Source organism: Dermacentor andersoni, chromosome 2, assembly GCF_023375885.2.
Source record: "Dermacentor andersoni chromosome 2, qqDerAnde1_hic_scaffold, whole genome shotgun sequence".
NCBI lineage: Eukaryota > Metazoa > Arthropoda > Arachnida > Ixodida > Ixodidae > Dermacentor > Dermacentor andersoni.
The window spans coordinates 236,324,808-236,336,836 of NC_092815.1; the positions used below are offsets into that span (position 1 = coordinate 236,324,808).

Here is a 12,029-nt window from a genome sequence, read left to right on the forward strand (position 1 = left end):
GATCAGAGAGTCAGTGATAGATATGCAGCTGCTAGGTGCTTTCCAGTATTTTACTTTTGTATGATGCCTCGATCACTTCTGCAGCCAGGTGTGTACCAGCCCAAGGGGCCTAGTGAACAGAGCTCATGATGAGGTTCTCTTTATGAAGGGGTGGTATGATAGATATTGTTACGAGCTATCGTGACAATATGATAATAGAGTGAACGCGCAATGTGCTTGGTTGCGAGTCCGAAGTGGCGATGTGCGAAATGCATAGCTGCAGATACAAGGAGCCGACGCGCGATGTGCGTAGTTGCGCAGTTCAAGGTACCGACGCGCGAAATGCCTAGTCGCGGGCTCGAGGACTCGACCCTCGATGCGCTCATTCGCGCAGTCCGAATTGCCGACGCGCGAAATGCCTAGTCGCGGGCTCGAGTAGTCGACACTCGACGCGCTCATTCGCGCAGTCCTACGTGCCGACGCGCGAATTTCCTAGCCGCGGGCTCGAGGAGTCCACACTCGATGCGCTGGTTCGCACAGTCGGAGGCGCCGATGCACAAAATGATTAGGTGACGGTCCGAGAAGTCCGCGCGCGATGTGCATGATCGCCGAGTCGGAGGCTCCCTATGCGCGAAATGTTTAGCCGCGTTTCCGAGGATTGCGTGCGCGATACGAATTTGTCACGCATTCGAAACACCGAGTGCTGAAAGGCTTAGCCGCATGTCCGAGGATTCCGCGCGTGAATCTTGGTCGCGAAGTCCGCGTTGCCGACGCTTGGAATGCTTAGCCGCGAGTCTGAAACGTCCACAAGCGTAGGGATCGGCCACGCTACTGCGATGTCCGCGTAGCGCCCGTTTTGACACGTCGAGATTACGGCGAGTGGAGACGCCAAACTCGCGAGGTGCAAAGAGCCGAGCAGACGACGCGAGCGCCGGACCAATGGCGAACCGCGCTGGAGTCACGTGGCGGGCGCGGCCAATCGCAGACTCCGGCACGACCTTCAATCATTTGCTTTTTGTGCGCTTGTTTCTGTATGGAGGAGGTCGCTGAAGCGGCAGATTTGAAGACGGAGAAATGCGCTTTCCAACGAGACCAAGATGGCGGCGCTCGGTCGCGCCGTTCCGGAAATATTGTGGCGTGAAAAACGCTGTTATTTCTTGATTTCCGCGAGATCTTTCGCCACCTTGGCTAATGAAACGAATTTTTTAGAGCACTTCTAGGTGGTTTACAGGGATGATATTTGGGTATCACAGAGAAGAAGGGTTATAGAAACTGAAAATGTGATTTTCAAAAAATCGGTTTTCTGGCCATTTTTCGCGATCTAAAACCCGCGTCCCTCCTTAAAGCTTATGCACAGAAATAGTCAGTTTTGACTTTTTAGTTCATGTATGTTAATTCACAAATCTGATGGATTAGTTAATGAAATGGTTCTGAATAATTGGGGCTAATATATTTAATTGATGCCCAGCCCTAGTGTAAATGTGTGTACTATTTGGATAATGGAAATGCAGACAAGTCGGTGCTATATAGGACAGTCCTTTTATTTCTATTTTTGCCACTTCATGTGATGTTTGCATGATCTCTGCTTGTAAGCTTTATCTGGTTCCTGTGCTATCTTTGGCAATGCTGTACATTATTACTTGTAGGAAGTATTCTAATTTACATAATTATTCATGTTTCATTTGTGCAGACGTGTGTGCAGAGTTACGTTTCCTGAGGCTGTTTTTACAATGTGCAGGTGTTTGACGAGGCAGTGCGGGCAGTGCTCCGGCCAGAGCCTCTGAAGCGGAGGCAGCGGCGATGCAAGATCGTCTAGGGATCCCCTTCTCTCCACTTTATTTTGTTCTAAGAGCAGCGGGACAGCAGAGGGCCGTTCGGCATCTGACCCTCCTGCAACCACCATGCGGACTTTTTCTCTCCGTCGCTAGACCCTCGTCGAGGACGTGTAGGTGCAGACACACAAGAAAGAAGGAAACGGTACGGCATGTACCACTTTGCCGACTAACTCAGCAGCGCGAATTTATGTCGTGCCAGGTGCGACACATGGAGGCAGCGCTAAACCTGTTCTGCTCCTTCTCACATCTGCTCTGTGCTGCCACTCTCTTGGATAGAACACAGTGACCTGAATTTTTGTTAAGACAACTTTGAAAGATGTTGCAATTACCGCTGCTTTGGTTATTCTCAAATTTTGCAACAAAATTGCTTTTCTTAGTTGGCGTTGTTCAGTGAAGCACTTAGCATCATTCTGTGCCTGGTTCGTCCACATTTAGTTGCCAGCAGGCAATGAAATGAGTGTGTGTTGCTGTAGATGCTCACAGCACCTATGCTGAGGTGCATATGACTGTTCTTTTTTTTCTTCTACATGAATCAGCTAAGTGAGGGCGCTGAGAGTATTACTAAATGACCTGGGCAATATAATGTGATCTTGTTAAAAGATTTCATAAGGAAGCAGCATTAAGCACAAGATCTTTCAAAGCTGCCAGAACAAAATGCAGGTAGTCATGTTCACATGAACAGTTCATAACGGAAGTCCAAATTCCGAGAAGGTTGATGGCCGAAGCTTGTTGAAGAGCTGCAACCCACATACAAGGTGTCCAATAAGCATTACGTAATGGGATATTGGTTTCTTGTGATGAACAAAACACTGAAGACGAAATTACTTCTGGCATGCCATCTACTGTACATGTGTTTCCATCTTGAGCATATCTTGTGCTTTACTTCAACACATGAGAATCCTCCACAGTTGTCTGATGTGTTCATTGTGCGTGCTCTTGCACAAGCTGAAGATAAGCTCCACTTGCACCATCGTTACCCTTGTGGAATGTATGCGTAGTTTGTTATTCCCTTTGATTCTTTTTCTCTTTCTCCATCAACTAGCATATCATTGCCAGGAAAGTTCAGTTTTCCCACTTTACAGTAAGTTATGTCATGTGAAACGTGGTTGTAGTAATAATGAGTAGCTAATAGATAAGCCACACTTCTTGCATGGTTATCCAGTGCAACTATAGTAAGCACACTTCTGAAAGCCCACCTTTGTTGGGCCTCAAAAAAAGCTGCGGACACTTGTCTCAGCAAAAGTAAGACTTGGGACAGTGTGTAGTTCCCATAGCAAAACCAACACTATTCCAGAACAGTAGAAAGAAAGTGGAAAAGAACAAGGGCAGCAGTACTGTGATTCTGAAAAGTGATTGTACAGCTGAGAAATTCATACCATGCTGGCCTTGTACCCAGTACATCGTTGCTATTTTCGCAGCATCTGCTATTTTCGCAATGTCGCTGTTACAGCCATCACCCGAGCAGTTGGTTTTTGCGACAGTGGTGCTACAGTCACGACAAAGGTGCCGAACATAGAGTAGTGTTTCCACCACTTCAGCTTATAGGTCTGTTGTTGCTTGCAATGCCATACTTCATCTGGACTTCTTACATTAGTTTGGCTATCTTTTCTGTGAGAGACAATGGATAAAGGTGTGATGATTGCTTAAGAATGGTGCGACTTCCCAAACATAGTGCGTGAGCAGTGTGTCGGCAGACAAATGATGAAATGATAAAGAGAGGTTCCTGGCTTTTATGGCAGTTATAAAAATGTTTCTTCAAAAAGTGGCAGCATTCTCTAGACTGGCTTGCATTAATGCAACTGCAGCAGTCTAGGAAGCACTGGCATCATGCAGACCATCTGATGCAGCACTCGTACTGGAGGGCTGTCCACAGTGTCGGGAGACGTGCAAGCAATTGGGAGCATGTAAGCAACCTTTATTCTATCACTTCTGACACACATTGACTGAGCATGGTCACTTTTTCTCGGAGCACTTTGCTCTGTATGGTTATGCAGTGCAGTGTGGCTTAGGCAGTCCTAAAGCTGTTCTGCTGCTTGCCCCCTTCGTGCCAGGATGTCAGCCTTTTACGCGTACGTGTCATGTGTTCGCATTAGTGTTCAAGTGTTTTGCATTCACCTCTAGGATTCAGTCTGCACTGCAGTAATAAAACTTTGTGGCCAAATTTTAATATATCAAGAAAGATTAGGCAAGAAAAAATTGTGAGACATAAAGTAACATTATTGCAAATAAGGGTGCTGCTCCTCAAATTACAAGCATGTTCCTTTCCTTTCGAGCTTCGAGACACCTCTTTGCAGATTTCCTTTAAATTAGTTGATATATTAGTATATCCTCAAGTCATTTGGAGTGTTACAGAGGGAGTGGGTACAAAACATTTGTCAAAACAAACAATACGTGAAGTAAAAGGAAAAAAAAAAGGCAATTGCAGTTACTTCAGAAAGTGGTCTGTTATAGCAGACTTGAAAGTAGCTCCTTTTGTTGTTCTTCTGCAGCTGCTAGTGCGATTGCAGTATTACACAGGAAAAAATGAATGAATGAGCAATTATTTTACACAAGGGATACATTCGCTGTTAATAGTAACCCTTGGAGCCAAGCATGTGTTCACAGCGGAAACACTACAATGGCCCTGCAATACTTTTCGAAACTGGTGAAGGAAATCCCCTGAAACACAGGACAATGCAGTGAACACCTGAGCCAAATACCATATTTGCAGGAATATACCGCAAGTTTTTTCTTTTATTTTCTCTGGCGCTTGGAGCTGCGTTGAGCTAAACCACCAGGCACCACCGCATTTGCAACCGCATACGGTGGTGCAGACCCTCTTGCGCAGACCCTCCTGTGCCTGTGTGCATCGCAGTCATTGTTCCTGATTGTGCCGCGGCAGCTTGCCTCGTCGTGCTTGCTTCCATTTTGCCTCGCTCAGGATGGGCAAGCTAGGAGTTCCCGCCACTGTGCATTTTGCACTCTGTTTCTTCTGATTGAGAACGCTGTTAGTGCCACATCAATTTGGTTATGGGGTATTCATAGCAACCTTGAACCACACGATTGGTGCTGTTCTGAAGGTGCGTAAAGCGAGTGGTCTTCAAAGTCACGCACTGGATCACCCAACACTGCTGAAAGGCTTTGCCACGTTTGATTGTCACAGGCATGCATGTTCAATGACCGTGGTGGCATGGAGGATGACTCCGTTCTTGCCAAAACTGGCAAAGGTATTGGCAGTGATGTGTAAATTGTGCATGCACTCGTCCTTTCACTTTATTTTGTGACGGCAGTTCGCAGTAATGATGAATAAAGCCCTGCGGGCTTCCACTTTTATCTGTCATTTCCTGTTTGTTTGCAGCTCACTTCGCATTAAAGCCGTAAAAAATTTTTCATTCTTTTTCCGAGGGCCCAAAAGTGTCCCCTCTCAAGTATTCGTGGTCGTGCAATTTACGTACAAATACGGTACTTTTCATCTACACATGGCAGGGTACCTAGAACATTCTTGTGAAGATTGCCTCTGTTTTGCTCCTTAACACTGATGGTGCATCAGAAAATTATTGGCACGATTTGTTCGGCAGCAGCAATCAGCAGAAGTTGCACACAATTAGCAGAAAGGCAGGAAAGTAAAATTAAAGAGCACAGGTGAGCCACAGTTAAGCGTTGTGACAGCAGGTGAAGAGAAAGTGCAAATGTTGCATTCAAACATTGCCACTTTCTTCTGGAAACAATACAGTGCTGGGAAAGCCACAAGCCACACTGCAGCACTTGGCAGTGTTGCAGTAAATGACCTTATATTGACACATTAATATCTGGGGTTAGAACTTTATGATCAGCATGCTCTCTTTCACAGTAGACTTGGTCATGAGTGAATGCCTGCCTCAGTTCTGTAGAACAAGCTCGCTTTGCAGTCATGCTGCATTGAGCTCTATTTTCAACCATACGTCAGTTTTTCATCAAGAAAGTGGCTGTGAGAGTGTATCATGAAGAAACATGAACAAAAGCGGTTGCAATGTGCGCTGCATGATGTGTAATAAAAGAAAAAAAGTGCAGCATGTTTAGCTGCAGTGAGTGTTTCATACTAAGATTACTAGAGATAAATTTGGTGCTAGAATTGTTCAGTTGCTTTTAGAATCGTAACATGTTGATTTTTCTAGTTTTGCGCGCATTTGTTGAGCAGTACGTTGCGGCTATTTTATTGTTGTTTTATTGTGTTTCAAACTAACTTTGCATATCTCTAATGCAGCATTAACTCATTTCATTACTTAATTTTCAGCACATAAATAACTTGAAAGGACCCTCACAAAGGTTTGGCCATTTTGAACAAACAAGCGTAGCATATACATGACGCGCTGGCGATCGTTTCTGCAAAGTATTACGGCACTGCACGTGGTGAGAACAGCTCAACTTCCAAAACAAATGCCGGGCTTCTTCCCTCTCATCGTAGCCTGCTCCCAGCCAGAGAGTTGCAGTCACATGCACAACTGCTTCTGGTCACTCACCAGGACTAATCATTCAGTGGGGGGGTGCGGCACAACGCCGCGTAAAACGAAGATAAGTAAAAAGCAGGTGGTGCTTGACGTCTTGGTACATCTCTTGGCTCCGGTATGGGAGAAGGCTGGGAAGGAACGCCGCCTGGGATCGCTGCCAGAGGTAAAGCGTGTCTCCCTTGGCAGTGGCACTTGCCTCCTTGTGGCATGGTAACAGGACTGTTACTTTCTTCTGTCATCTTCATTATTGAACACACCTGAAAAATTATTTCAGTAAAATGCTCCTTAAGCAGCATTTTACAGCTTCCTGTATAGAACCACAATTCACACCGGTGCCTGATGAGGCGCCCTTTAAGTGCAAATGTTACTAAATCTAGGTAACACTTGGCAGATAACACGCGCCATGCAAAATTATTTTTGCGTTATTAGTAATTTTTGGTTGCCATGTTGTGAAGAATGACGAATGGTCACAAGCGGATGCCTTACTAGACTAATTATCGTCGTAAAGTGAAACCGCACTGATAATGTCGGAGGATAATGCGAGAGTTGGTTAAAGCCAGAAGAAGGAAGTTTAGGCAAATCCAGGCACTGACTATCCCTCCAATGCTCACTGAACAGTCTGTGTGCAGGCACTAGTGCCACATTTGGTTCTAATGTACTTTGCGTGAAGCTTAGCCACAGGGGACCTCAATTATTAAAATATTTAACATGGATTGCTCCAATCAGCATACAATGCTTGTCATGGTTAGCAGTGACAATGTGGAAATGTTTTTTTGTTGTCGTTGTTCGTGCATTTCAAGTAGCTTATTTGTCATTAGCTCTGCATTTGACTGTACTTCTAGAAAGCATTGCATTGCGGCATAAACGAGTCCCAGGCACTTCGTAGCTCAAGTTTTGTTCTTGTGTCGTCAGGCACGTTTATTTGCAGCATTGTCCCATGTTTCATGTAGCTGTTGATAGCATTTCTGATTCTATGTGGAAGCGGCACTTCAGGCAGCAGTACTTTCACTTGGGAGCAGCAGTGCACAATGTTGAAAGATGGTGTCCCATGGGGGAACGTGCATTGGATCTGCATCAGGCATGCTGGTGTGCGCCAACTAGCTTGCGCACACACCTATGTGCCTGCGGAGCCTCTTGGCAAAAGACACTGGATACATAACACTAACTGCGTCATCAAATGCATGGCACAGTGCTGTCAGTTTGCTATTACCTAGGTACCAAGTTGCAGCTGCAAGTGTTACTGTACCTAAACATAAAGAATTTCCTTAAAATTGCTAACTCACTTCTTTGACGCACTAGAAATAATTTAGGCAAAAGGACAGAGAAATGCATTCCTGGCTTATCCAGGTGCCAATCTTCATAGCAGAAGTTTCCAACAATTTATAGGCTTAGCCAGCAACAAAAAGGAATGGGCAGACAGCATGGGCAAGCTCCCTGGTGTTCATCTTATAGTCTACTGACGTAACGTCATTTCCTTTGTGGCCATTGCTACGAACGGGTGGGTGTCTCATTTTACCTTCATTATAGTCTACTCTATGAATTGGTTCCGGGGAAGCAGATCACTGGCAATTTAAGCAGCCCTGTCCTCCGATTGGTCTCTGTCAGCCACACTGCTTGTGGTGCATCTGACATGCGCCTTGCGTTGCCTCTCCATCATGCCACTTCTGGCAGGCACAAAGGTGTGAGCTGGTGTATGTGCTCACACGTGCAACAGGAAACATCGCCTCTTGAGCTCCTATTGAATACACAGAATGAATGCAAAGTATGTTTCATTTTATGACACACACTAGTGCCAGTGTGTGTCGTATCTTCCTTTTGTGGTCTGTCTTAGGTGTTTGCGCTGTAAGTTTAAATTTAGAGTTCCATGAGGAAAGCAGAAAACTTATGCAATTCAATGATGCTGTTTGTAAGGTAGTAGACCAGTGTTAAACTTGCAAAAACGCTCTGTGGCTAGGACACAACCAAATAAGTACAATAGATGCAGCACTTTTGTCCTGTCCATAGTGTGTTTTTGCAATTTGAATATGAATTGTGAACTTAGGTCTACACCTTCTTAACTAGTGTGCTTGCCACACATTAGACAGCTTGCAACTCTGAATTCGAGGCTTCACAGCAATTGGGCTTTCTTTTAAGCCTTGTACCCCATAAACAATTGATGCCCATAGTACATGTGAGCTGTCGGGAATACATGGCGGCCACACAGTCTTGTATTAGATTTTATGTTGCACAGAGTAGCTGTGCTGCCAAAATTGGCATAACACAGCATTGTGGAATGACCACGTATGTGTGTGCTAGGCATGCCAGTTTTTTGTGTGGTGGAGCTGCATGAACATGACCGCTGCATGGTATGAGAGCGTTTGCATGACATCTCTTAATACTTGACGGTAAATTTTGGGCTGTTGCATTTATTGTCGTGTTTCAAAATCGAACTAGCTGCCGTCCCCCTACCACTAGGCCCCTGCTTAGCCACGGCCCGTTTAGGCAAGGAAGCCATGCACTTTGAAATATTTGTGGAGTCTTAGCGTTGTTATGTCTCTGAATTGCGGCCTTATGCTTGAAAAATTAGAGATGTGGTCAATAGTGAATCTTTATAGAGGAAATAAAATTGTAGTGGCATTAAGTGGAGTTGAAATAGTAATAGCACCAATATGAATACTTCTCTGAATTTTTTTAAGTTTCTTACTGGCGTATATTTCAAGTTTTATTATGTTCACTAGTTGCATACTTCTGATAAAGTGATCGGAAGTGATGATCAAGCCATTTGGAAATATTGCCTGTTACTTAATCTGTGCTTGTCAACCATCCCTGAGGTAGTGTGGATTGTTAGAAAACTTTTCGAAATCCGAAATTTCCAATAGCAGCTATTTAAGAACCATATTTTAATAGCAGGTGTGAAGGGTCTCAAAGATGGGCATGCTACGACTGCTGGAACAAAACGGAACCTGTAAGAAACTGACTGGATCTGGTTGTTGGTGCAGCAGGTCATATGTCAGTTCACACATGGCATTACATGATGTCATCTGCTTTATTCATGAGCAGTGCCTTCCTGAGTCCCGCTTGCCAAGTGAAGCTTGAGGTAGTCTTGCAATGTACCATTGACCTTTCATGCCATGTTGAGAGGAAGCTGAGTGATAATAAACAAGAACCCTATTATTCATATTGGCAACCTTGTGGTCTCTTGCCACTCTGTTGCACTTGAAGAACAAGCTTAGCTGTGGGACACCCTCACTGATTATAGTGTACACAGCAGAACAAATATTTCGATAAGTGCTTGCAGTTGATTCACTCTGGCAGTGGAAGTCACTCTGCAACTATGCATGATTTCCATGGTTCACTTGTCACTTGCTGATCTCTGTTTGAGCAGTGAAGATTCCTGTTTAGTGGAACATGCTGGGAATATTCATTTGTGGCTCCTGCATTGACAAGCACCCAGATACTGGTGTCCTGTTAAATCATCGAAATGCTTTAACTAATGCAATACTCTACCAGTGCTATGATGGTGGTGCTTTAGCCAAAAGTTTATCACATACCAGGAGGTGTGTGTGTGTATTCTTCTGTGCACAAATGTGCTTCTGCTAGCACATCAGGGTGGCAGCAATTTCTTTATTCTTGTAGGGTTGCTCCTCTTAGCTGTCGCTACGTAAATGGCAGTGCCTGGACAATGCTGGGGCTTTGTGGAATGAAGGGCTCCTGAAGTGCACACAAGGGGCACTGCCATAGTAAGGCCCACTTTTTAGACAGAATCATGCAATGCATGTAAAGTGTTGACTGCAAGAGTCTTCTGTCCAAAATGCTGCTGGTGCTTGCATTACAACAGCAATGCTGACTCTGAAACATGTTCAAAACTAGCCATTTATTTTTTGTTCACTCGCTGTATAATGCTGACCCAATGCTGTTGATGTACAGGTTAGAGCACGGCACTACAAAATATAGCCATATGGCATTGAAAAACTAATGATTTGTGATGCATAAAGTTGGCACTGAATTACAAACATGTTCACATTTTTTACAGCTATTATTTGCTTGATTTTATGTTGAGGTGTGCAGGGGCATTCTGTTGTAGTTTCAGTTTGCAAAGAGTGATGAATTCAATTTTTCCACTAAGGCATATTACAGGGATGTTTCATTTTTCTTTACATACATTGTTGTGTGCAACTTGCGTGATTTTTGTTTCCACCTTTAAGCTTTGAAACCCAAAGACATTTCCTCTAGGATTTTGTATACTTTTGTACAGTTTTATTAACTACACTTTGCTGACAGCTTCTTTGCAGCTTTTAACACTTCTATGCTTGCACTGTTTATTGCAGTGGTCTTTGCTTTTGTAGTATTTTAACGATTTTACATTTGTAACATTTTTTTTAGTGTCAGATGTTTTTCTAGTCTGTATTGTTTCTACACAAGTTTTTGGGTCATGCGAGTTATGGTGTTGAACCTTATTTTGTGTGTGCGCACTACATTATGACGTCGTGCCATCAACTCATTTATTGTGGCACTCTTTCGCATTCAGTGGTGCTTCAGCACCACTGAATGTTGCATGAGTTTTTTGTTTATTTGTTTCTTTGGTTGCAGGAACTTTTGTTTGTTTTTCTAATGTAAGCATGCAGATCTAGTGCTGTACGTTTGTGTGGTTTTTCCCCAGTAACTTCCAATTCCCGAGTGAAAAGTGCTGGCACGCCTTCTATATGTGTGTGTTTGTGTTGCGCAGAGTTGTCATGTTATGTTCTGGCTGGAAGGTTCCTCGTTTGGGTTTGGGTCAATTTGTGAGGAATGTCTGCTGTTGTGCACTTCACTGTGCCCACCTGGAGCGATCTCATTGTGCAGTGTGAAGGAGTATGCCAGTCTGTAGTTCAAGACATCTCGCACATTACTACATGCCCTGCCAACACTCACCTGGAATGTGCTTTGCGTATCAGTGCACAATAATGTGTGCTGCCCCTGAAGCAAATATCGGTTCTCAGCGTGTCCATTTGTGTGTGTGTGTGCCCATGTTGGGAGAAAGGGAAGGTGTGATCAGAGGGCATATTTGACACTGTGCAGCTCTTCATTCAGCCATTTGCTTTGGCGTGCCCACCTCCTCTGGAACTTTTGGAAAGTGCCGACTGTGCCCAAGTGCGACGGCACCTAGCTGAGGGTGCACTAGCTTAAGTGAGCGTACATGTGTGAAGGTGTGCATGCTGCGACTGTGCAGCTGTTCCTCTGTCAACTTATTGATGTTGGAAGCTGAGATGTGTGTGCGAATGGAATGGCAGCACTGTCTTTAAGCAGCAACTGTAATAAATAAGATATTCTATGAACATCGTGTGTGGTGTCTGCCTGTGCACATCCTAATGGGGCCTTAACAGAGTTTCAAAAATAGACAAGATAATGTGCAAGCTAGGCTAGCAAACACTAATGGTTTGTTTCAAGCTTGATTGCTTCATGATGGGTTGGAATAATGAATTCATGGCAGGCAACTAGCTAGTTTGGACACCTCTTAAAGGCCAACTACAACGAAATTCTGAATCACGTATAAAGCCCCCGTTTCAGATAATTTAGACATAGGCTACAGTCGATGAAACCTATGCATCCAATGAGTTACCGCAGGAAACATTTGAAAAAGTACAGACAGTGTCATTAGAATATAGGAAATGTGAAGTCTCAAGCAGTTTGCTTCCATCCACAAATAATTATCCATACGAAATGCTGGCTTTCCTGTAGTTTGCTCGTGGCCACAGCCATATAGTTGCTCACTATGAGAAACTGTGTGCTC

At 44.3% G+C, this 12,029-nt stretch overlaps 1 protein-coding gene across 3 annotated transcripts in view; it reads left to right on the forward strand.

Moving 5' to 3' along the window:
- Positions 1 to 11,574, forward strand: part of LOC126539926 (ras-related C3 botulinum toxin substrate 1-like) — an 81,288-nt gene extending 69,714 nt beyond the window's left edge. For all 3 annotated transcript variants that reach the window (XM_050186751.3, XM_055075717.2, XM_050186750.3), the window contains exon 5: positions 1,718 to 11,574. In XM_050186751.3, coding sequence (XP_050042708.1) covers positions 1,718 to 1,795 — 78 coding nt within the window. In that variant the 3' untranslated portion in view covers positions 1,796 to 11,574. The remainder of the gene's footprint in view (positions 1 to 1,717) is intronic.
- The last annotated feature ends 455 nt before the right edge of the window (positions 11,575 to 12,029 follow it).